Source organism: Scleropages formosus, chromosome 5 (genome assembly GCF_900964775.1).
Source record: "Scleropages formosus chromosome 5, fSclFor1.1, whole genome shotgun sequence".
Taxonomy (NCBI): domain Eukaryota; kingdom Metazoa; phylum Chordata; class Actinopteri; order Osteoglossiformes; family Osteoglossidae; genus Scleropages; species Scleropages formosus.
The window spans coordinates 34,363,104-34,389,475 of record NC_041810.1 but is presented as its reverse complement, the minus strand read 5'-3'; the positions used below and the strand labels follow the sequence as shown (position 1 = coordinate 34,389,475).

The window sequence follows — 26,372 nt, the reverse complement described above, 5'->3', positions numbered from 1 at the left end:
AAACATTACATTTTGTAAGAATTATTTCAAACTAAACTTGTAAATATATATTTTTTAAATTCATAAAGTGTTGTCTTAATTTAGTTTTACTTTTTATTATGTATGTAGTGCTTAGTATTTACCGTTTTATTATACGTTACAAAATAAATACAGTGATTTTTGTGTATGTGAAGAAGGGTATATATAGCAAAAATTAAAAAAGAATACTTCATAAATAAAAATGGAACTCTTTTATCTCATTTTTAAAATTCCTTTCAGGCACTCCTGGGTGAACAAGTGGACCTATTTAGCCTGGGAGAAATACTATTTTTTTTTTTTTTTTTTTTTTTTTTCCCCCCCCCCTTCCAGGAGGGAAACTTAGCTAAGGTCTGTATCGAGTTATAGAGAATTGCCGCAGGAAAAGCAAGCGGTTTATAAACGATTCCAAAGTTTCAGTCATAATTAAGGTAAGCACATCTTAGTATTCAGGTATTTTTGTTTAGAGGCTTTGCTAAGTATTTCTTCCATGATTGTGAGTTTGCGCTGCCTGCTGTTTATTTTTTCTTCTTGCTAGCTAGTCTAGCAAACACGGGTTGGCTTGCTCGAACGACTGCGTTATGCCTGCTTCTTTGTCCTGCCTGCTCGAAAGTGGGGTTCAGTTATGGTAGTTTAGTTATGGGTTTTAATTAAAGGTGGCCTGACAAGCAGCCGTCAAAAGTGAGGAGTCCTGGAGTGTGCGGTGCCCGTCATCGCGCTCCCTGGCTAAGCAGCCTGGCGCAGGGCTCGTTGGAGCTCCCGATCCATCCTCGGCGCTTAGACTTGTCTTCTCGTCTGTAATCCCGATCCGATGTTAGTCATAGGAGATCTTAAATTAAACCGTTCAGGTTGACATGATAGTGTCTAGATATATTATGTTAATAGATGGTGGACAAAAGCAGCCGCAGCTTCCGCTACATTTTGTTCGTTCCAATCCTTCGTCCCCATTTTTTTCCCTTATTTTCTGAGAATATGCCATGGTGAAAACGAAATTGAATGGTCTGGGGCGTCCCAATTATTTTGCTAGTTAAACTTCTTTTGCCTACAGCATAGAAACGGTTCGTGAATTTATGGTTCAGTAACTGTGTGTTTCACAATGTGGTCTGGAAAGTTTGTTAAGGCAACCATTCTCGGACATACTTAAGAATCCGCCAGGTCCCTTCTGGCTGATGGGCCTACAAACTCTGTTCTGTTGAATTAAATTCTCTTCTGAATTTTTTTTTTTTGAAGGAAGCTGGTTAGAATTCATGTGTGATTATGTTGCAGTTGGCCTTGACTCGAGAAGATGACCCAGAGCCTCTGTCTTGTACACACGTGCATTTTACCTTCTGACAGGTTTTAAGGTGACACCCCAGTACCACTCTAGTCTATGCCAAGCTGAGCACTCTGGCTTTAACATTTCAAAGTATAAGAAAATCTAGTGTTAAATCTAGATTGCCAGGGGATGTTAAGCAGAAAACCTTTAATCTGATAAATCTTTAAATTTCATTAAATTGTTTTCACTGCCAAATTTTGTATGGTGTTCTGTCATTGTCACCACACCGTTAGAAACTACTTAGTATGCAAGTAAGCTAGCAACAAGGTGTGCTACATTCAAAGTCTGGCATTCTTTGCACTAAGCTAGTTTTAAGTAAAAATTGCATTAAAATGTTCTATGAATTTTTCCAGTTTGTCTGTATTCCATGAATAAATTCAGCATATCTTAATTTAAGAGACTCAGGTGTACAACTTTGTGTCCAAAATGTTTTGAATTTTTTTTTTTTTTTTTTTGGTTGGTTGTTTGGCCTTGGCAGTGCTGTTGCTCATACTTTGCAGAGTAAAGTGGTAGAAAATTTTCTTTAAGTTGATTTTTAAAGATTCTAGTAACCCAAATGTGACAGTTGAAATACTTTTGACTAACAAATGGTGTTGAACATTTGGAAAAAGGTTTAATATTTAACAAATGACACATCCCCCCCCAATTCTTTTAGGCCCTGTACTGTCTTAGTTCATCTCTTTTGCGTTTTATTTACTTACTTGCAACTTTGTCAGTCTATGTAATCTGATAATGTGGTGTGCTGTGTGTGACTGGGATTTAAAATACTCATACCACTCCTTTTTTGTTTACTTACTAATCATGTAAAAGTTTCAGTTCAGCTCATGTCAATTGCTGCAATAGGATGCCGACTAATTTACATGTAGTAGCGTCCTTGTGTTGCAAATACAAAGGAGTGTGTCTGCAGGAGTCCACTGAAGGAGCCTGTTGCTACTGTGCGACTGCTTTCCGCACTATACTGTCCATATTGTGTTCTGAGGAATAGTGCTCAAAAAGGAAACTGTTTTCTGTGGCACCCAGACCAAACATTCAGTCATTGCTGGCCTGAACACTTTTACTTCAGCAGTCATCTGGTGCATCTTTCTCTCAATTGTTTCATCCTGTTTCAATTCATTATGTGTTTTTGGAGCTGCCAGTCTGCTGTGAAGAAAACTGATCACTTCATCCCAGCCAATGCGTCCACCTCTCATTGTACTTGCTGGCCCTGAGTGAAATCTGGATCATACAAGAAAATGTAGCCATTCCCATAGCCCTCTCCACCAACAACTCCTTCACTCTCACCCCTTGTCCCTTGAGCAGAGGTGGAGGCACAAGCTAACTCATTTCTCCCCGGTTGGGTTGTTTGGTTTTTTTCACAATCTTTCTGGTCTGTTTTCTTTTGAGTTCTGTGTTTGTTGCTCCTCTAACCACGCAATTAATGATTATCTTCTGCTGCCCTCCTGGCTGCTTTCTGGAGGACCTTGATTCCTTGTGAAGTTCCTCCTGGTGAACAACACTCCACTGATCCTTCTGGATGACTGCAACCTGTCACAGACATTCATACAACCAGTTGTCTGCCATTTGTACTTTCCTTTGACCTCTCTCTGTCCTCTGCTGCTCATAAGGCAAGTGGTAATCTTAACCATGTCTTTTCTGGGGACTTTGGCTTTGCTGTACTGTGTCACTCTCCTTCATGTTTTTTGCCATTTCTTCATCTTCTATCACAATTACAAACCCCCTTCCGCCTCTTTGCAATCTAATATTCTGTCATAACTTAAAATTACTGCTGTACTAGCCTCCCTTCCATTCATTCGATAGTTCACTTGTCCACAGATGATTCCAGCAGTGTATTTCTTTCAGCCCTACGCTCCTCTCTAGATTGTCTGTCTTCTAAATTTTAGACCATTGCAGCACAAATCCAGCTTGTGGTAATCAGGTTTATTCTGTGCTAACAGCACCAAACTCTTTACTGCTGAATGGCAATGGTGGAAATCAAAAACCCACTGGCTTAGTTTATAAGGAGTTCTTGCATCTTTTCACTGTATTTCCAAAAGTTACCTTCTTACAAAATAAACTATAGTCTGCAATGTACAATCCACAAGTCCCCCTTTTTTTTTTTTTTTTTTTTTTTGTTGGACTGCTGACAATTTTACCTTGTTCTCAGATAGTTTAATCACTGGCAAGGTTTGCCATCCACCTAAACCAGCCGTTTCATGTTCCAGCAAAGCCTCATTCTATATATTTCTATTGGAAAGTGAAATGTGCTACCTCCTGCTCTAGCAGACCCACTCCCTTTTCCCATCCCTTTTGTGTACTTTCCTGTGGGCCATTTCCTTCCAAATTATTTTTATTTTCGTCAGTTGCTCATTACTCACTTTCTGCTTGCTGTTTTGCCTTCAAAACTACCCTCATCTCACTGTGGTTGAAGAAACTCTTTGGACCCCAACTCAGTTCAGAATTAGACTCCTCTCTCAAAAGCTCTGGAACCCATGCTTACAACCTTTAGTCTGTTTTCTGACTAGAATGGGTAGGGCTTGATTCTTATCTGTTAGTATTCAGTCAACTATTCCACAGAGATTGCTCTCCTTGCAGTATCAGATGCTTTCGAGTTGTTTAGAGTGGCCCCCTTTCCTCAATCCTTATGCTGCCTGACCTGTCTGCAGCATTTGGCAGTGTCATCTGTTGGATTGTACTTTCCTGTCTTGTATAGTTTGGCATTAAAGGAATTCCATTGGAGTGGTTTCACATTTTAAAGTAAATTTTACTAGTAGAACAGTTTATGCGACAGCAAAATGTGAACTTGGTTCTTAAAAAGGGTCTTTCACTGACTTGTCAGAAGACCCCTAACAAAATTGCATTATTGATGTTCCTTGAGGTGCAGGGAGTGAGCTAGTCTTCTTGGGTGAGCTGGTCCTCTGCTGATCCTTTAACAGTCTACAAGGCTGTAACTAGTTGTGCACCTGATGCAGGCAGCTGCATGAATCCAGTGAGGAGGGCAGATATGGGATGATTTTGTCAGGTTGAGCAACTTGTGTTGTGACTGTCAGTTGTAGAGGCTTGATGGCAGAAGCTGGGAGATGTTGGGGCCAGGCTGCCACTGGCACTTGGATCCCCAGAGCTATATTTTTGTCCTTGTTCCTTGCCCTAGAATTTTCTTTTGCTTTGCTCAGTTGTCACATGGTTTAATCCTGGTCAGTCCACTAGCAAACTGCATTCTCTGTTTGCTGTCTTTCACTGTCATTTTTGCTCTGCTCTCTTTGTTTGTCACTTTGTTGAGAACAGCAATATATAGAGTAATAAATCGAATTAATCTTGCCATAATCACCATCAGAAACTGGATGTGATATGAAATGGAGGCATATTGTGCAAATGTAGAAGAGCTTTCGCCATGATCATCTTAAGACTTCATTGGGCTGGAAGAAGCAGTCTCCAGTTGATAGTTATTTGTAATGTCTTGGCTGGTCAAGTAGATGAAATGATTTGTGTGGGAGGATGGACCTGCAATAGGATGGCTGATGGAAAGGTTTAGATGTAGATGGTCAGTCATCAAAGCAGAGGTGTCAAACATGCTGATAATGCCTTCAGATAACACTGAATGTCCGTTTCCCAGCTGTTTAAGTAGATGTATACTAGTTGTAGGGCTTCATAGGATAAGGCATGTGGTTAGTGGACAAGTTTGATTACTGGTGATGTTTTGATCGCAAACAGTGGTGTTACCAGGGCAATGGTTGTATGCCACACACCTGTCTACTTTATTTTTCAGTCCCTTTCACTTAAATTTTATCAGTTTTTCATAGTCTGCACAGTGGCAAAACAGGTGCCTCATACTGTGGGCCTGGATGTGGGTATATCCAGATCAATCTCTGGAGTCATGTTCCCTCCATGGGTTTCTTCAGGGTGTCTTCCAACAGTCCACATAAATCTTTCAGGTGATTTGTTGACTGTACCTGTTTTGTGTGTGACAATGTTTTTATATACACTGCTCAAAAAAATTAAAGGAACACTTTGAAAACACATCAGATCTCAATGGGGGAAAAAATCATGCTGGATATCTATACTGATATGGACTAGGTAATGTGTTAGGAACAAAAGGATGCCACATCATTTGATGGAAATGAAAATTATCAACCTACAGAGGGCTGAATTCAAGGACACCCCAAAAATCAAAGTGGAAAAAATGATGTGGCAGGCTAGTCCATTTTGCTGAAATTTCATTGCAGCAACTCAAAATCGTACTCAGTAGTTTGTATGGCCCCCACGTGCTTGTATGCATTCCTGACAACGTCGGGACATGCTCCTAATAAGACGACGGATGGTGTCCTGGGGTATTCTCTCCCAGATCGGGACCAGGGCATCACTGAGCTCCTGGACAGTCTGAGGTGCAACCTGGCAGCATCGGATGGACCGAAACATAATGTCCCAGAGGTGTTCTATTGGATTTAGGTCAGGCGAGCGTGGGGGCCATTCAATGGTATCAATTCCTTCATCCTCCAGGAACTGCTTGCATACCCTTGCCGCATGAGTCCGGGCATTGTCATGCACCAGGAGGAACCCAGGACCCACTGCACCAGCGTAGGGTCTGACAATGGGTCCAAGGATTTCATTCCGATAACTAATGGCAGTTAGGGTGCCATTGTCTAGCCTGTAGAGGTCTGTGTGTCCCTCCATGCATATGCCTCCCCAGACCATCACTGACCCACCACCAAACCGGTCATGCTGAACGATGTTACAGGCAGCATAACGTTCTCCACGGCTTCTCCAGACCCTTTCACGTCTGTCACATGTCCTCAGGGTGAACCTGCTCTCATTTGTGAAAAGCACAGGGTGCCAGTGGTGGACCTGCCAATTCTGGTGTTCTATGGCAAATGCCAATCGAGCTCCACGGTGCCGGGCAGTGAGCACAGGGCCCACTAGAGGACGTTGGGCCCTCAGGCCACCCTCATGAAGTCTGTCTCTGACCAAACAATCAGAAACATTCATGCCAGTGGCCTGCTGCAGGTCATTTTGTAGGGCTCTGGCAGTGCTCATCCTGTTCCTCCTTGCACAAAGGAGCAGATACCGGTCCTGCTGATGGGTTAAGGACCTTCTACGGCCTTGTCCAGCTCTCCTAGAGTAACTGCCTGTCTCCTGGAATCTCCTCCATGCTCTTGAGACTGTGCTGGAAGATACAGCAAACCTTCTGGTAATGGCACGTATTGATGTGCCATCCTGGAGGAGTTGGACTGCCTGTGCAACCTCTGTAGGGTCCAGGTATCGCCTCATGCTACCAGTAGTGACACTGACCCTAGCCAAATGCAAAACTAGTGAAAAACAGTCAGAAAAGATGAGGAGGGGAAAAAATGTCAGTGGCCTCCACCTGTAAAACCATTCCTGTTTTGGGGGTCGTCTCATTGTTGCCCCTCTAGTGCACCTGTTGTTGTTAATTTCATTAACACCAAAGCATCTGAAATTGATTAACAACCCCCTCTGCTACTTAACTGACCAGATCAATATCCCAGGAGTTTAATTGACTTGATGCTATACTCTGATTTAAAAAGTGTTCCTTTAATTTTTTTTGAGCAGTGTATATGTATACTAGCATCCAGTCTAGGGTATAACTCCATGTGTCTGGGATGGGCTCTGGACCACTGCAACATTGCTTTGGATAAGTGGTTATTAATGTCTAGACATATTTATTGCAAATTTTAAGTGGTGTGATAATCTGGTTTTTGAAGGTTTGTTTTATAATGGGGTTGAAATGTGCCTTTGCTGTTCTGGCATGTGATATGTGAATGATAATCTGGCAGAATTAGTTGTATCATAAGGCACAACTTCATCGGTCATGTGGAAAGTGGCAGAGATTGTGGGGGACAGTTGGATGCAGGCTTCAGTCTGCAGACGGTCCCCGAATTATGACGGATTTATTGGAACATAATCCCATCATGAGTCAAATATATTTAATACACCTACCGTACATAATTGCTTCTTATCCTTTAAGATGGTCAAGGTCATAGATTGCGGAAGACAAAGTTCATGTGCAATGGCCATTATGGGATTGCCGCCTTCATGCTGGGCAATTATCTTGAGTTTGTCCTCGAATAATTGCCTTCCTCCTCTTCTCACCAGTAGCAGGAGACACAGATGGGCATTTTGTACTTGATGAAACTTTTTGAAACATCCTTTAAATCAATTTATTCTTAAAAATTCAACAAGTGAAATGTCAGTTGTCTAGAGTCTATTCCAGAAGAATAACACAAAAAAAATCTAAGCAGGGTGCATCCTGGACACCATGCCAGTCTATTGCAAGATTACCATTGCAGCATGTTGATATTCAGGTGTATCCATCCTGGAAAAGTTAATTTAATTTCTTTAACTTTTTTTATAGAAAGTGTCAGTGTCTTTGAGTCAATTCTCATATATAGATCTATCATTAAAAAAGGTAATTTACTCACTACTGCTGCTGCACTCCACAAATTTATCAATTTAGATAGTAATTCTTATTTTAAACACGTGGCCCTCAGACTTGTTCACGATAATGATTGTAGCCCATCAGATGGTACTTTGGTACTCTTATGTGAACATACAAGAACATTTTAAAATTTTTGTCCTATTTAAATGGTTCCTTGGAACAGAAATCACTGTACGTTACTTCCACAGTTTGGTACTATTTCTGATTAAGTTGAAGCATATACAGTCTGTGCTTTTGTTCTCTGAGTAATAACCACCTCTTTGCTGCATAACTAAGTTACAGAAAGATTTATAACTATGTTGAAGGGGAGTTTAACAGAAACTAAAGTTACTTACTTTGAGTAAGTCTCTGACTTAACTTCATTCTCACAAATGTTTGAGAAGTACTTTCCATCTGCAGAACAGTGGAATGGTGTGTGTGTGTGTGTGTGTGTGTGTGGGTTTCCCCCCCCCCCCCAAATGTTGAGATACAAAAAGGGAAATACAAATGTTTTTAATGTGTAAATTCATACACATTATTTATGCCTGTGTGTGCAAACACTTGCAAATGCCTCTTCAGACGAGTCTTGCATGTAGGCCTTTCGTTTTGCGTTACATGCTAGTCAATCGGATCAATCACTGCCCCTAATTGCCTGCCTCTTGCAGCAGCACTGCAAAACACCACAAACTTTACATCTTTTAAAATTTGTGTTTAAAGCGGCTTATAATAAAACTGTGTGTATATACACACGTTTAGCATACGTACTGTCATGGACACCAGGTTTTCAGAGGAACAGTCACTGTGGGCCCCCAATATAATCTTGTTTCATGGATGGACTATCTTTAGTTTATAAACAGAGCCAGCATACCAGTACCAATTACAATTACATATGCCAACAAGAGTGATTTGAGAATAGTAAGTGCTGTCTTAAATTTTTTTAAAAGCTGAAGTGAAGAAGCTGTAGATGTAAAAGTCACTGGCTATTCAGTCCATTAGTAAAGTGATCCTCCATGTAATTCCTCAAGCTATGAGTTGATGCACAGTTGTACATTTACCTTAAAGTGTAGACAACTTGCACTGTCTAAATTAGTTAGGGTTTTATATCTCATGTTTGTTTTTGTGAACTCTCTGCGATGTATGGTGTAAAAACAGTCTGAGATAAGAACAAACACCCAGATTTAACTGGCAGTTACTAGTTTTACTTTCTTTACACTGTGCTGTAAATTCCTCCAAAGGGGCTCAAAATGCCCACAAGCTGAACAAGGCAAGAGACAGTTTGCCAGTCTGTTTCCATCTGAAAAGCTTAGTAATTGTCTTGCTCCAGAGCCTTCCTGATTGCTGACATTAACACACATTTATTAATTTAGCGCACCCCCCCCCCCCCCCCCCATAGCATCTTAAAATTTGATGAACAAAAGTATTTCACTAGCAGGAGAAGAGTTAATACAGACAGGTGATTTTCAAAGTATTTCCTTAATCCAATACTACCCTTTTTGTTGGTTAACGCCATCAATTCTCTATACAATGATAAGTCCCTTATTGGTTCCGTGTAATATTTGACTTAATCTAGATGTTCTTATCAGACCAGTTTTGTCCAAATTGTCTGTAAGCAACTATGAAATGATGGAAAGATATTAAATAAACTGCTTAACCCCATGGATTAAAAGTTTACATTCACAACAAGGGATTTCTGTCATGCTGATCATATACAGACTGGAGTGAATTTTTTTAAAATGAATTTCTTAAAAACTTGCTTGTGAAATGAATTCTCATAAAAGAAGCTTAGACTACAAAAGGCTTACTTTTGATCCCATCCAACATGTAAAACCTCTGCCTAAAAAAAAAAAAAAAAACCCAGGATATCAGATGTTCTTGACCCTTCAGATCCAGTGACAAGATCAACATGTTTAAAATTGCTTCTATGTAACACTTGAATGCTGCATTTTATCTGCTTTCCCTCTAGTTTCTACTGCTTACACTCTTGGTTGTACACAGAGGTCCAACAAAAGCTTTTTTTCTTTCAATATAAATAGTCTTTAGTACAGTAGCATTTTATACATTTTTCTTCCACAGTAAGTGTAGAGAGTTGATATGGGAACACCATTTCATGTAATTTCATCTGGTGGTTCATTTTCAAAATCTATTCCAACGAGTTCCAGAATGACCCTCATGCGACCTTGCAAACTGGCATAAAACTGTTCAATGAAGGGAAGTGATTGAAAATAAGTGCAGACAATAAGAATCATTACAAAAGCAAGATGCTTGTATTACATTAATTCAAGTAGTTTTTAGAGAAAGCAAGCTACTTAATAGTCTGCTTCAGGCCTAATGCAAGCTGGTATAAAGACAAAAATTTTTTTCCCCATTGATGTGGGTCCCTTGCTGCTATCGACAGGGTGACCCCTCACATGGTATAGTTCCTCAAGCCATACTACCTAAAAGCTCCTTCACAAGATTTGCTAACTGAAGAGAATTTTTATGCTACACTTGTTTAGGGATGGATGTACTGTGTATTTCATCATGAAATATTTACTGTTGTTTGAGTATGGTGGTAAGTACTTGGCATTGTTTGAACTGTATGTTTGCTCTTAGTTGGAACTGGCAACTTGGTTTCCAATGTCAGAATAGAAGTGGCTGAATCTTGGCACTAAAATGCCAAAATGTACTAGTAAAATCACTTACCCGTGCTTGAGAGAACTTGTTTTATTTTGTCACTCAACACCAGTTTCCTTTCCTTTCAGGGATCTAAGTCATGTCCGGGATAGCCCTAAGCAGACTTGCACAGGAGCGGAAGGCCTGGCGAAAAGACCACCCATTTGTAAGATTTTGGCCTATGGGGTTTTTTTTTTTTTTTTTAAATTATGCTGATGAGCTAGTCAGTTTAAAGTATATATTGTCTTTCTGTTTAGGGTTTTGTGGCAGTGCCAACAAAAAATCCAGATGGCACAATGAATCTGATGAATTGGGAGTGTGCCATTCCTGGAAAGAAAGGAGTAAGTATCAATTTACCTGATGTTGGTCAAAGTAGGAAGTAGGTTGGTTTATAGATCTGTGCATCTTCTATGTCTTGGGTGGCTTGAAATTTTTGTCTTTTTAATCTGTTTCTCTGCCTTCTGAAACTGCAAGTTTTCATGGTAATGGATTGGTGCTCAGGAATCTCGTGATAAGTCGTATTTTCAATATTGATCTATGTCCTGAATTGGGCTTGGTGTGGGAGAAGATTATTTCAATCCTTTTCTCTTCAGACCCCCTGGGAAGGTGGTTTGTTTAAACTGCGAATGCTGTTCAAGGATGATTATCCTTCCTCTCCTCCTAAGTGTAAGTTCACCTTCAAAGGTTACATAAAATAGTAGGGTATAGATTATAGCAACTGTTGAAAGGATTCCCCCCCCTCTTGCCCTCAGGTAAATTTGAACCCCCACTCTTCCACCCCAATGTGTATCCCTCTGGCACAGTCTGCCTATCAATTTTGGAGGAAGATAAGGACTGGAGGCCAGCCATCACTATCAAACAGGTTAGCAATCAATATTTGACTTAGATGTTGAACATCTGCCTCCTGTGCTGTTTAAGTTTGAGTTTAACACAAATGTCTTGGTGTGGTCTTCTATGTTAAGTGGTGAGTTGCTTACAACTTCCCAAGAGTGAGGCAATGGTGTTAAATCTTTGCATTCATGGTGTAATTCCAAGATGGGGAAGGAAAAACTCATTTGCCAGCTAGAATGCATTACCCTTACATTATCCTGTTAACCAGTCTAATTTGTTCCTAAAAAAAAAAAAAAAACTGCCTGAATCTCATATTGCATAATGAAATACGTAAAAAATTTAAAGTGACCTGACAGCATTCTCAGACTTTCTGAAAACCATAACTCCTAATTTGCATAACACAATTTGTTACCCTTCATGAACAACCATATATGTTAGGTGAAGACAATATATCAGACATGCTAGTATGATGTCATAATTGTTAAACCGAAGCCAATAATTGAATGGTAGTCTAAAATGTAGGAAACAAGGACAGTGTGTCAGTTGTAAACATAATGGTGCCAGTAATTAAAGTATCACAAAGTAGGGGCAACCGAGAGAGGCTATAAATCACCAGAGTGATTGAACCAGTCAAGGGATTACTGATAAACTGAAAAACAATTTTTTTTTTTTTTTTTTTTTTTTTAATAAAATAACAAAAAAAAAAAAAAAAAACTGACATCTCCTCATTAACCCCCATTTGTTGAAATGGTATTAAAAGTGGATATACTTCCCTCTGTAGCAGATGGGTCAGCATCCTTTTAACTTTGCTAATTACTGAAACAAAATCACCAGCATCATGTCCCATGTTACTGAAATATCTGGCTACAATGGACTTCTCAACTTTTGTTCCTAATAGAATGTTTGTGTTTAGTAATACTTGGAAACTTTTCCGTTTTTCCTAAATAACACAACTTAAACCAACAATATAAAAAAGAGCACATCTGCTCAAAGGCAGGTAATATTCTTTTAATATATTTTAGTGTGGTGTTTGGGCTCACCATGATCATGGCACTGCAGCAGACTTCGGCATTGAAAGTTCTCTTCTGATATGAGATGTGTGTATGATGGCTTATTTGTAAATGTCTGCTTGCATCAGGTGGTCCCTTAAGTTGGACAGTCTAAAGGTTGTGCTTGAACAGTGGCATGTATATCGGGATCACTGTTAATATACCAGTTTTTGTTCACTATACCTTTTACAAATTATGAAATGGGACTGTATGTACTGACCAGAGTGATTTGAAGCAGCCTTTATCCAAGCTGTGGCTAAGGTGGTCATTGTTATATCCCCATATCTAAAGTGGTGAAATGGCTTGTTGTCTTGGGCTTCAGGCTTTGAGTCAGTATCAGATATGTTTTAGGGTGGAAAAACTGACAGCGATATAGCAAACTGCATTTTAATACTGGCAGGTAGATGCTACCAAATATATATCTTTCTTGCTTTTATTTTGTCTTGTGATATAACTTGGTATGTGGTATGTAGCATGCTCTCCTCTTTCTTGGTATGTAACATTCTCCCCTCTTTAACTAAAATGTGGAGAAATGTGATATTTGTGGACTTGAAGGATGATAAAAGTCTGGCAGGCTTGTATTTTTTTTATATGCATATAGTTTGCTCAACTTTTGCTGCAAATGGGGTTGGGAGGACAATATGTCTGTGCCAGGTTTTAAAAAAAACTGGGTGAAAGGATTATTATTGTATTCAAAGTCACCTTTAAACTTTCCTATTTAAATTTTTACCAAGAGTTTATTAAATTTGTTTAAAGCTGTATCCCAAAATCACTCTTGATCAAGATTGTCAAACTTGTTTCAAACAGGCCAAATTGAATTTGTCTGCTGCCAGCATGTTTTGTAAATCTTGGTATCAGTAGCTGGTGTGTGCCTTTTTTTTTTTTTTTTTTTTAAAAATAACTGAGACAATGACTGGCAGAGTGAGGAAAGCAATCAGAAGTTGACTTTATTCACCTATACTGATTCAGTATGGTTTGTTGCATTTGATATTTACTGTTCTCCGAAGCATGGAGGGGCGCAGTGGCACAGCAGGTGTGGCCGGGTCCTGCTCTGGTGGGTCTGGGGTTCAAGTCCTGCTTGGGATGCCTTGTGGCGGACTGGTGTCCCCCTCCCGGGTATATCCCTTCCCTCTCCAGCCTTGCGCCCTGTGTTGCTGGGTTAGGCTCTGGTTCGCCCTGACCCTGCTTGGGATGAGCGGTCTCAGACTGTGTGTGTGTGTGTGTTCTCAAAGTAAAATACAATACTACTTAGTATTTAGCTGACACATTGTCATCGAAGCTGACTTGCAGTGCAACATACCCTACAGTAAATCATTCATTGATGTACCAAATTAAGGTATATCTTGTACAACGGGCAATTTAGTCTTGCTAATTTACTTGAAAACACATCTTTGGATATTGTCAGGAAACCAGCACCCCAAGAGGAAACCCACACATGCAAGAGAACATGTGAATGCCACATGTTCTGTGAGCAGAAAATGGAACCCATGTCCTCTTGCACTGTGAAACAGCACTTGTTTTCTGCACCACCTTGCCACCCTTTTGGCCTGTATGTTTATCTCCCTTCCACTACTGTTACTGAAAACTATTTATAAATAATTTATGTTGTGTTTCCTCATGTCTGACATTGCTTAGCTTGGACAACTGCAACTGCTGAACTTCAAAAGCTCCTTTATTCCCATAGGTGACGCATACATGCTGCAGCATGTCAGGTGGTCATCCTGGTGTGGGCATGTTTGGTCAGCATCTCTGCTTACGCTCTCCTTTTTGGCGTTATTTTTCTAACCCCCTCACTGCATCATGACTATGCAGTGAAGGGGTTAGAACAGATAGTGTACTTCATTGAGTTAACGATACTCTTCGAAGATGCCTTTGAGAGGAAGAAACTAAAGTACACTGAGTTGGCTGGTGAGGTGAGGGAGCGAGGCTGGCAGTGGAGATTGGTGCAAGAGGGTTTGTGGCAAAATCAACCACGTTGCTACGTTGGATTTTGGTTTCAGGGGTCAGTTGTTAAGAGCAGCGATTTAAAGCTTGTCAGAGGTTGCAGAAAGATTCAGTCAGTGGTTGTGGATGAGGAAGCAGCAGAATGTTTGGGGGAAGCATACTTGAGCAGGGAGTACTTGCTTATGTAAACATCAAATGGTTTGAGTTTTTTTTTTTTTTTTTTCTTTTTCTTTTTTGGTCACCTCCATGTGGTGTGTTGGTTAATGTATGGCTGGGGTGGGAGGTCCTTTGGTGGGTGGAGTTGCTGGGATGGCACTGCGGGCATGGAGGGGGGTGGGTCTGGGATGCTAGATCTCACCGTTGAGCCTTCTGGAGGTGTCATGGGCTCAATTCAATGAAACATCAATGAAGGAAGGTGCCCACTTGACAGCCCCAACGAAGCGCTCGCGGTGACTCCCGGCAAGGAGGATGGTGCTTGCCCATGATGTAGGCTGACTTTCATTTATTTTTTATTTTATTTATTTATTTATTTATTTATTTTTTTTTTTTTTTTTTTTTTTTTTTAAGTGAAGGGAACTGTTGGGGGGGGTTAAGGGGTATGTGGGGGTTTTGGGAGGGATGGAGTACTGGTGGCGTGGTTGGTTTGTGTCTAGCCCCCTTGATTTTTGGCATGAAGGGTTGAACATCTTTCCCTGTGTTTTATTTCAAGTGGGGTGGGGGATTAAAGTGTGAACAAGGCATATAATCAACAAGGTAATAAGTTCACTTGAGTAATGTTTGTTGGAGGAAACCTCTGTGATCACAGGGAGAACTTACAAATGCTTGACACACCGGGGTGGTCAAACTCTGATAGCACTGCACAGCCTCATACTGTGAGACGCCAGGTTTGTTCAGCTGGTCTGAACTGGTTTGCATAGTTTTCATACACTTTTTATTTTGGTTCTGCTTTTGCACTGTATGTTGAATTAATACAGATACAATATTCAGTGTTTTCCCGTCCTTGGTGTGTCTTTTGTGGCAGAGTGCTTTCTCAGCGAGAGTGCGTGTGTGTGGAAAACATTAAAGAAAGTTTAATGTTCACTTTTCTATTGTTTTTGGCATTTCGCATTTCGCTTTATTATTTACTCGGTTTCAATCATGATCGTTTCCTTTTTTGTGCATGCATCATATTTACACTTTGGTGCCATGGTTAGAAGGGCAAAAACAAAAAATTTAAAGCCAAATACAGTAATACGAGACTGTTAACAGGCAAAGAAGGAAGTCTGTCCTACCTTGGGATCGCATGCCCCGCTCATGTGCCCCACCCACCAGCCAACACGTGAGGACACAGAACTCATTCGTAATACAGGGACTGCCTGTAATGAGATTTGATGATATTTTATATACATATAAATGGGTGTGACTTTGGGGGCTCTTAGTTGTCTCCGTCCCAGCTGGGGCATAAGGCTGAGATGATTTTCTTCCACCTAATCTGGTGTTTGGCATCATGTTGTGCCTTGCCCCAGGTGAGTTTCATCTCCTTTAGTTTTAGATGTTGTCCTCTGTCATCTTGTTTTTGGGCATCCTTGTTTCCTCTTTCCAGGTGGGGTCCATCTGAGCACTACTTTTGGGATATGATCTTGGTCCATGCCCTAGCCATATCAAGTGCCAACATTTCAAGTTCAAGGTTTAAGTACAAGTACCATATACAAAGTACTATGAAATTCTTGTTTGAGTGCTTCTCCACAGACTGTGGACAAAAACAATAGATAGTACTGGACAAAAATAAAATAAATACAGTAATACCTTGCCCTGTGTCGTTAATTGGTTCCAAAGGGTGCGACTTAAGTCGAAAAACGACAGCAAATGGAAAAACCCCCAAGAAAAAAAAAAAAACAATTTAGACCCCCTATAAACCCCCAATAAGCATTCCCCTTAAGTGTATACACTTCAATTAATGCTAAAGTAAAGAAGAAGGGGGGGGGGGAATTTCTTCGTAGCCATGGGGGCAAATATTGGTCATAGATGCAACGCAAACGAAACACTGAATAGCACAAAGACAAGTTTGAATCGACTAGCGGCAAACAACAACGATGCCACGCGGCGAAACACTACGTTATCGGCACCGAACGGCAGGTAAATAAGACAATATTTTTTGTCTTTAAGCTTATAATTGATTTTATAGATTACAATATATTTTAATATTTTTATTTGTTACACTTAATTGTTTTTAAATTATTTTTAAGTTGTTAATTTTTAATATTTTCGGCTGACCGACGTAAAGTCGCGTCAGCCGACTGAAGACTAATTGTATTTTTCCATATTTATTTAACAAAAAAACGACAAAGTCGAAATTGATGCAAGTCGAAACAATGTAGGGCGAGGTATTACTGTAATGCCAATAACAATAAATAACGATAGCCAAAATACTTAAGTTCCACACTCTGGAATTTCATCTTCATTTATCACTCATCATTTCAGGTCTTTTTAGGCCAGAATATCCCAGAAATTCTTTTCAGACATCAAATTTTGGAAGACATTGAGTGATTTCATGTCACTTTGTGTTACTCCCCCAGCATTCTGTGCTGTACAACAAAAGACTCCATGTTGATTTGTAGACCGTACTCCTTTGATGTCCATATGGGCTGAAGTCTAGCAAAGGCACTGCGAGTTTTCCCTAATCTGTCCCTGGTGTCCTTGCTGGATGCATTATCAATACTGATGGTGCTTCCAAGATAACGAAATTCCTCTACAATCTCAAAAGGCTCACCATTTACTGTGACTGTTGCATCAGTTGCTGGATTGATGCACATCACTTTAGTTTTGGGAGGGCTGGTGTTCAGGCCAGTTTGTTTGCTGTATCTGTTCAGTCTGAGGACTGTTCAGGTCAGAAGATAAAATGCTTTCTGTAGATGGACATGTTTAGAGGACAGCAAGGTCATCGGCTCAGTCAAGGACTTCTAACTGGGACAGTAGGGTCAACTGCATGCATGTGGATTTTTCTGACATATTTCACATGATGCAGTTGATGGTAACTAGGAAGAGGATGGGGAAGATGACATAGCCTTGTTGTATACCTTACTCAACCAGGAAACACTCTGTTAGGGTGCCATGAAGAATAGTACTGCACTGAAAATGTTGGTAAAACAACCATATCAAGGTGATAATTTTTGGAAGAACTCCATATGATCTAAGATCTTACAACCCACTCAACAAAGTAAAAATGCATTCTATGCACCCCCTCATTTCCTGAAACCTTCCTGTTGTCTCAGCTTGGTATCAATAGCTGGTGTGCTTTTTTTATTTTTTTAAAAATAAAGAAAAAACTTCATAGGCTAGTTGTATGTGTTGTTGAAGTTTAATGATTTGGTGCTTGGCTTTTAGTTGTTTCCTTTCTTCAATTTTCTCCCATGTTCCACGTGTTAACCGTTCCTTATTCCTCTATTATGTAGCCTAAATTGCTTGCAGCCATCTCTACGTACAGCATGGTGCAAAAGTCTTAGGCACTTGGATGTTTCACAAAAATATTTGATGGTTATTTAATGTCTTGCATTAGTGTCAATGAGAGAGAGCATATTTTAGGTTTCTAAGCATTCCTTTTGCAAAAAGTTAGTTACGGTAAGAGTTTTATAAATCGTTAAAAGCACACACACACTCAAACTGCTTGTCATCGGTGCTGGGACAAACTCAAGCATCTTGGCGAGATGTGTGCCATTTCCTGCTGACCACATGATCAGTCTGGTTGGTTGTATGACCATTAGATGACTTCCAGGTGAGCTTTTAGAAGTTGTGTGGTTGGGAGAACCCTCATTCCCCACAACATTAGCCAGACATAATTCAACCTGGTATTTTCCGTTTAATATTCCGCAGTCATGTCTCCACATAGCTCTTTTGCAGTTGGTATTATCTGCTCCAACCTTGGCGTTTAAATCACCCACAATCAACAACAGGTTGTCTTGGGGGAATTTAGTGACTTTTGCTTGTAATGCTTCATACCAGCCATCCTTGTCTTCCTCTTCATTTGTTGGTGCATAGAACTGTGTGATGGTAAATTTACAGTACTTGGAGTTGAAGCAAGCTCTCATTGTGTCGCTAATGGGTTTCCATTCGAGCAAAGTGTTTGCTTTTGACTATGAGACCATGAGGGTGACAATGCATATGGGATTTTCTGCATACCTAGAGTGTAGAATAACTGCCATTGCTGGTCACCTTGTGACCAGTGCGAGTCCAGTGACATTCACTACTACCGAGAATGTCCAGATCAGATCTCTCAATTTCACTGAGGACTTGGGCTGTTGGTGATGCCTCATACGTAGTGTGAACATTCCGTGTTCCTAGACGGCCTGACTAGACTGACTTTTACACTTCTGACTTCCTGCAAGAGGCTTTCATTAGGAGTGGTCATCCTGCCATGTAACGGGCTCAGATCCACATCAGGGCCCATCTTGGAATTTGCATTAATCTTAGTTTCCATAACAAAGGTGGTTTTACAGGGTGCAGTTGCTAGCCCCATGCCCAGCCCCCAGCCTGGATGGCTATGGCTAGTGGACTAGTTTAGTCTGGTCTCTCTCTCTCTCTCTCTCTCTCAAGACCAGTCTAGCAAGGTTGAACCTGCCAGGACTACAGCTCCAGTCAGAATAGTTTTTGAGTTTAGAGGTACGCAAGCTTCTACACCACGACAAGGTACGGTCCAGATAGAGATTTTTTGGGGGCTAGAGAACACAAACAGTTTCAATTGAAAATAAATACAATTGTACAATAAAAAGTCACATTACAAAGGTATGTTTTATTTCATTCCCCCTCCCCTGTGACTGTGGTCTCTGCTGTTTTTCTTATTCACATAGATCTTATTAGGAATCCAGGAACTTCTTAACGAGCCAAATATCCAGGATCCTGCCCAAGCAGAAGCCTATACAATTTACTGGTAAGTCTTTTGGCTGCTATTCATTTCATCATTCACTTGCCAAAATGGATCCCCCCCCCCCCCCCCCATTTAAATCTAGCTTGTCTAATTTTTTTCCTTCCCTTTCAGTCAAAACAGAGTAGAATATGAAAAAAGGGTTCGAGCACAAGCCAAAAAGTTTTCGCCGTAAGCCTCAAGATTTTGACATGGAATAGAAGAATTTGGACAAGGATTTCCCCACCTCTACTTCCCCCCTGTTCTACAAACATTTTCCATATACACATTTTATGCAGGACTTATTTAATATACTGTATGTAGTGCCATTTGCCTTTACCTACATGTATACACTCCTTGTTCTGACAGTGGCCTTTTGTGATATAAGGAGGCTTTTTGTTTTGAGCTGACCTATGACGTTCATATACAAACTCATACAGTGCAGATTCTTCTGTAGAGGTGGGGTGGAAGGTACATGGCTTTTATCTATTTTAGTTGTCTGTAGGTGCTAGTGATCTGGCACAGGGCAGGGCTATGGCTACACACAAAGCTAACTGAAAATTTTTCAATTTAATTTCCAATGCATATTTTGGCTGGCTTTCTTCCTTTCATTGCTAACTTGGCTTCCCCTTCAAACACACAGGGTCTATTCCATCAGTCTTTGTGTTTTTCATTGTTTTAATGATGTAAAACTTGCTCTTTAATGTCAGTATTTCAACTGCTGTAAAATTATAAACTTTTTATACTTTCTATGAGCACACTAGTCTCTAGATATCTTTCCATATCTGATGCAAGTCTTGTATTCAGCATGTTTTTCATATGTTTTGCTGCCTTGGCCATTTTGAGTATGTTCTACAAAATAGGGAAAATAGCCACAGTGAATCAAATCAGAAGTATGTTTGCTTATTTTTGCATCAGACTCTTGTGTTTATATGGCGTTTTGTTCATGTAAGTGTTTTAGAGTAAATAAAAATGTTTATATGATGATGTGTCATGTGGTTTAGGTATCACTACCAGCGACGTACTGTATTGGGGGGCCTTGTTAATTATATTCTCAATAGCAGGGGCAGATTGTTGTGCAGTAATTACTGAATTTGTACTTGAAATATGTTCTCTTTTCAGAAAGAGGCCCATCAGTACCAGTGACTGATAAATTGCTGCTGAAGGGTACATTGCTGTTAAAAAAAATTTTGGTTAACTTTTTTCCTTTAAAATTATATGTTCAGTGTTTCATAATAATAGTGTTATAATGTGGAGGGTCATTTGATACCTGGTTGTTTTCCCTGCCTTCTCTGCCAACTGAATGTCTTGATTGACCCCAGTGTTTAATTCCTGCTAGCCAGTTTGCTAGGGGAAAAGTGGACTTATCCTGTGCATGACTTGTGACTGGGAGTCCATGAGCCCTGGAAATTCCCTGGAATCATCACCTCTGCTATTGCTATGGGATTTCTGTTGGAGGAAGTGGCACAGCATGTTGTGCTCTAGGAATAAAGGCCAGTGTATAAAGGAATGTGATGGACTGCATCACAGGTGTGTCCTTGCTTCATGGACCTTAGCAGTCCCTGATGCTCACAGATGTGTATCCTGAATTGGAAAATGTAACAAACCCACTTGTCTGCCCCTGGAATAAGGGTATATGGACTGAGGTGCACAGTCATTAACATTACTTTCAGTCTCGGGGCAAAATCTAATTGAAGGTCAAGTTAATTTTATTGAAATCGTTTTTAAATGTTTTGAACCCCTAGCACTAAGGGCTTCAAAACAGTTTTAAATCATACGGAAAATATCTTGAATTCCTCATCTAATGTAAGAAGGGCCAATTAGACTAAGCAGATAAATACCAAAGATTGGTCTAAGCAGCTTGTTCTTAACTTTAAGTGACTACTTTTAGGTCAGATAACTGACAAATAACCAGACTACTAGATCAAATGGGAGGAGCTGGTAATTTTTTAGTCTTGATACTTCTATGTATGGCAGAGGGGTTACAAGGCTACTTGTACATCAGATCAGGTAAGTTTGCTGAAAGATTTCAGAAGTTACATTTAGTATTACAGTAAATGGCAAGACTTCAGATTTTTTACTCAAATTTGATAATGCTGTCGGTTAAAATTTGCACCCAACATGTATATTAAAGTGAAATGAAAAGATTCACCAAAAGGAAGCACACACACTTTCAGAACCGCTTGTCCCACCCAGGGTTGCGGGGAACGGGAGCCTACCCGGCAACACAGGGCGTAAGGCCGGAGGGGGAGGGGACACACCCAGAACGGGACGCCAGTCGTCGCAAAGCACCCCAAGCGGGACTCGAACCCCAGACCCACCGGAGAGCAGGACTGTCCAACCCACTGCGCTACCGCACCCCGCCCCCCAAATGGAAGCAGTTAACCTTAAATCTGTTTTGCAGTTGTGGACCACTGGTTACGAGGCAAACAGCTCATACATTTTTAAATGTTAGTTAATTCTGAAGCTCAGTTCTACTTGTTGTTTGTGGCAGTAGCAATATTTCAAATGTGTAGTTGTAACTACATTTTAACACTTCAGACACTTGGTTCTGGCTTTAGCAACATGCAAGTTACAGTTGGCTAGCATACTCCTCACAAGAGCACACGCTGCCTAAAATAGCTTGTTTCAAGTGGGGCTGCAGTAAGCTAGAGCCTAACTCGGCAACTCGGGGCGCAAGGGGGGACACCCAGAATGGGATACCAGTCTACCACAAGGCACCCCAAGCAGGACTTGAACCTCAGACCCACCACAGAGCAGGTTGGGCTAAACCCACTGTGCTGCCATACCCACCAAGAACAATTTGGGTAAATGCCTTTAAACTTTGCTCTGACAGTTCTGAGGGTAACACACACACACACACACACACACACACACACACACACACACACACACACACACACACACACACACACACACACACACATTTTCAGAACCGCTTGTCCCTTACGGGGTCACGGGGAACCGGAGCCTACCCGGCAACACAGGGCGTAAGGGGAAGGGGACGCACCCAGGACGGGACGCCAGTCCGTCACAAGGCACCCCAAGCAGGACTCAAACCCCAGACCCACCGGAGAGTAGGACTGCGGTCCAACCCACTGCGCCACCACACCCCCTCTGAGGGTAACAAACATTTAAATTGTTTTTCCTTGGAATTCTGCCTTCACTTCTGTTCCTTCGTGAGCAGGGTTGTTGCTGAAGAAGGGACAAAAATCAACACATCTGACTGATCTAATCACATTGAAAAATGTAGTGTTAGAATAACCCTACCTCACAAGTGACTCTGCCTCACTACTTGTCCAGGCCATGGTGACATCCCATATGGACTACTGCAACACTCTCCTGTGTGGCCTTCCTGCTACTGCCATCAAACCTCTGTAGCTGATCGAGAATGCTGCTGCACAAGTTGTGTTTGATTTGCCAAAACGTTCTCATATATCTCCTCTACTCATTTCTATGCACTGGCTTCCTACAGCTGCCTGAATCAAATTCAAGAGCCTGGTTATTGCCTACAAATGCATTAATAGAACTGCTCCCAGCTATCTACAAGACTTGATCAACCACTACACCACAACCAGACCCCTTTGCTTGTCTATTTGTGCTCACTTGGTGGTTCCGCGCACAAAAAGTAAAGCACAGAGGTTCTTGGTTCTGGCTCCGTTGTGATGGAGTGCCCTCCTTGGCATTTTGGCTCTGACAGATCAAATTTTCAGCAGGCACAGACCTTTTAACACAAAACAAAAACTCAACCTCATGAAACTTAAATTGAAATCTTTTCCCAGGTTATACTCCAGAACTAATACACACACACACACACACACACACACACACACACACACACACACACACACACACTGTCTGAACCCGCTTGTCCCGAGCAGGGTTGTGGCGAGCCAGAGCCTAACCTGGCAACACAGGGTGTAAGGCTGAAGAGGGCAGGGACACACCCAGGATGGGACGCCAGCCTGTCGCAGTGCATCGCAAACAGGTCTCAAACCCCAGACCCACCAGAGAGCGGGATCCAGCCAAAACTTACTGCATCATCACTGCCCCCTTTTCCAAAACTAATAATAACAGTTAAATTCTCACTTGAATACTTTCTTATTTTTCAAAGTAATTGTTGGGGAAACCTAACACTTATCACTCACTAAATAAAAGTAAATTAATAAATAATGTATGTAAATGTAATAAAGTTTGTTAGCAAAAGATGACATACATGCACTAAATACCATAATAAAGACTGACAAAGATGCAACATACGTTGGCAACCTACAAACACCTCACCCTCTGTCTTTTTTATTAAAAAATGAGGCAGGTTCACCATGAATTAAGGGCTATACCAGGATACGTTTCCGTAACAGAAAAATTCAATTCAGTTCATTTTTTATAGAGTGCTCCTTTCACATAGTGACACAGAGCACTGAACAAAAGCATAAGTCAAACATGATAGTTGACTATATACTAGGGTAATACGTTATCCATGCAGCTATTAAAGCTATAAGTATGCCTACTGGCCACAGAGGAAAGGATCAAAACTTCCCAAGTGAAAGTTGATGGAGAAAAAATAACCCCTGGGGATCCAAATGCCAGTGGCTGCCCACCCCTTTTGGGCATTCTAGATTAAACAAGACTTTGAAGTCAATTTACAACTAATCATAACATTGCAGCTGAGTGTTAATTTAATGTCAGTGTTCATAAAAGTACATCTCATCTATCATGGTCGGTGGTCAACACCTTCAATCAGCATAGGGTGCTGGTATCACAGCTGGCCGACCTCCTCAGGTCTTATTATAGAGGAAATAATGCTCAACAAGAAAAAAATTGTCAGTAAATGATGACCTAAAGAGATAATAGATGTTAATACAGAAGAAAAAAGCACAACCAGCTGGAATTACACTGCTTAGCGATATGCCAGAGTGCACACGCAAGTCTTTATCCAGGATTTAAAGACTGAGACAGATGAGCATTCCTGACATTCAGTGGTACATTATTCCACCGTTTCGGTGCTCTATAGCTAAAGGAATGGCCTCCTACTTAGATCTTATTGATCAGAGGTACTTTAAGTTAACCTGCATCCATTGAACGAAGACACCATTTTGTAATATAAGAATCAATATTCTCACAAAAGTAAACTAGAGCAATGCCATTTAGTGCCTTACAGGTGAGAAGTAGGATTTTATAATCAACTCTAAGCGTAACCAGGAGCCAATGTAGCAATTTAAGTACCGGTATTGTATGGTCGTATTGTATTGCGACAGCGGCCACACCCCGGGCAACGGCTTCGACAGGCCGGCTAAACCAGGTGAGGGTAGCCGATGGCCCTCAAACCCTCGGTGAGTTAGGGGATTTTCACCTAAGCATGCGAAGACGGATTTCGGCGGACTGAGCGGATGAGACCCACGAAAGGTCCAACGGTCCAACGGTCAAGAAGGCGGTCTCTGTAATGCTATGGGAGTAAACCCAAACAGAAAATCTGGAGTGGAGCCCCAAAGGCGGATGGATGTCCTTGACACCCTACCGGCAGCTCCTGCAGTCAGACTGGCATCAAACGTATTGCATTGCTCTCCTTTGGAACATGCCAACTCGGCTGAGGGGGGGGGTTCTGATGATTGGGCATCTCAGGACCCCTGAAATCATTGCCCAGGTTTACGCCTTGGAGAGGTCACTCCAACGAAACAACACGGGAGACAATAGATACCGGTTACAAGTTCTTACTCGATTGGTGTAGAGAATGAACGCCAGGGATTGTCTCCGACGGTGGGAGAGATCATCGCGTCTCACTGGATAGCTACCGCCCGTCTCAAGCTGGGCAGCCCCCGGCCAATAAGGTGCTGTCCCGCCACAGTTCACCTTCCTCACTGGGTGCGTGGGGCTTAAGGCTTTCAACCCAACAAGTGGACTGAAATTAAAGCACCAGGCAAAAAGATAACCAAGAAAAACAGGGAGGTCTTTAGGCTTGCCTGCTGGAATGTACGGTCTATGCTAACTGGCCTGACTGATAATCTACAAAATGTGAGTGACGCACGGAAGACTGCCGTAATCAACAATGAACTGAAGAGGGTTCGTGTTGACATTGCCGCACTGCAGGAGACAAGGCTAGCTGCGTCAGGATCCCTTATGGAGGCTGACTACACATTTCTCTGGCAAGGAAAATCAGACGGTGAACCAAGAGAACACGGGGTGGGTTTCGCTATCAGAAACGGTCTCTTGCAACTGGTGGAACTATGTCCGAGTGGATCAGAACGGATACTGTGCATCAAGCTACAAACCTGTGCCAGCTGTGCTCACCTAGTTAGCGCCTATGCACCAACCCTCGGTGCTTCGCCCGAAACAAAAGACCGGTTTTACGACGATCTCCATGCCGTCCTGGAACGCATACCTGCAAATGAGCAAGTATACCTTCTGGGTGATTTTAATGCAAGAGTAGGAGCTAATCGGGATTCTTGGCCCTCATGCTTAGGCTATTTCGGTGTGGGAAAAATGAATGAAAACGGACAGCGCCTTCTGGAACTCTGCACATATCACAACCTATGCATTACTAACACCTTCTTCAACATAAAACCACAGCACAGGGTTTCCTGGAGACATCCACGCTCGAAGTACTTGCACCAGCTGGACTTGGTGATCACTAGGCGTGCAAACTTGAACAATGTCTTCTTTACACGCAGCTTCCAGAGCGCTGACTGCGACACGGATCACTCGCTTGTGTGTTCAAAAGTTAAGCTGATGCCCATGCAGTTACATCGTTCGAAACCATATGGGAAGCCCCGCATCGATGGAAACAAAGCACTGCATGTAGAGACGGCAAAGATATTCCGTGACTGCCTTGAGAAAACGCTACCCACCAGATGCGTTACAGAAAGCGTCACCTCGAAGTGGGATCACCTAAGGGACACAATTCGCGACACGGCCTTGGCAGTTTTCGGGAGGAAGTCTAGGAAAGTGAACGATTGGTTTGAGGAGTACTCTGACGTGATGATTCCAGCTGTTGAGAAGAAACGTGCCGTCTTTCTGGAACACAAACGATCACCCTGCGAGAACACCAAGAGAGCGCTGAGAGCAGCCAGAGCAGAAGTTCAGCGAACAGCCAGGCGGTGTGCGAACAACTACTGGCTCAACTTGTGTAACAAGATTCAGATCCATGCCAGCTTCAGTCATCTCCGGGAGATGTATGATGGCATCAAGCAAGCTATCGGTCCCAGGTAGAATAAGAAAGCTCCTCTGGAGTCCAAGTCAGGTGATATTATAACCGACAAAACCAAACAGATGGAGCGCTGGCTGGAA

At 41.6% G+C, this 26,372-nt stretch overlaps 1 protein-coding gene across 1 annotated transcript; it reads left to right on the top strand.

The window, feature by feature from the left end:
- Window positions 1-340: 340 nt before the first annotated feature.
- On the top strand, window positions 341-20,072 carry LOC108932935 (SUMO-conjugating enzyme UBC9-B). The gene is made up of 7 exons (XM_018749658.1): window positions 341-446; window positions 10,478-10,554; window positions 10,646-10,729; window positions 10,982-11,054; window positions 11,141-11,250; window positions 19,036-19,115; window positions 19,224-20,072. Exons 2-7 carry the CDS (start codon window positions 10,489-10,491, stop codon window positions 19,282-19,284), a joined length of 474 nt encoding a protein of 157 aa, XP_018605174.1. The 5' UTR covers window positions 341-446; window positions 10,478-10,488; the 3' UTR covers window positions 19,285-20,072.
- Window positions 20,073-26,372: the final 6,300 nt, after the last annotated feature.

Bases quoted from the DNA above. Each gene is read 5' to 3' on its own strand.
- LOC108932935 (XM_018749658.1), top strand. From the start codon at position 10,489: ATGTCCGGGATAGCCCTAAGCAGACTTGCACAGGAGCGGAAGGCCTGG. The intron at 11,055-11,140 runs GTAAGTTCACCT...TCTTGCCCTCAG, and splicing joins TCCTTCCTCTCCTCCTAAGT to GTAAATTTGAACCCCCACTC. The intron at 11,251-19,035 runs GTTAGCAATCAA...TTATTCACATAG, and splicing joins CAGCCATCACTATCAAACAG to ATCTTATTAGGAATCCAGGA.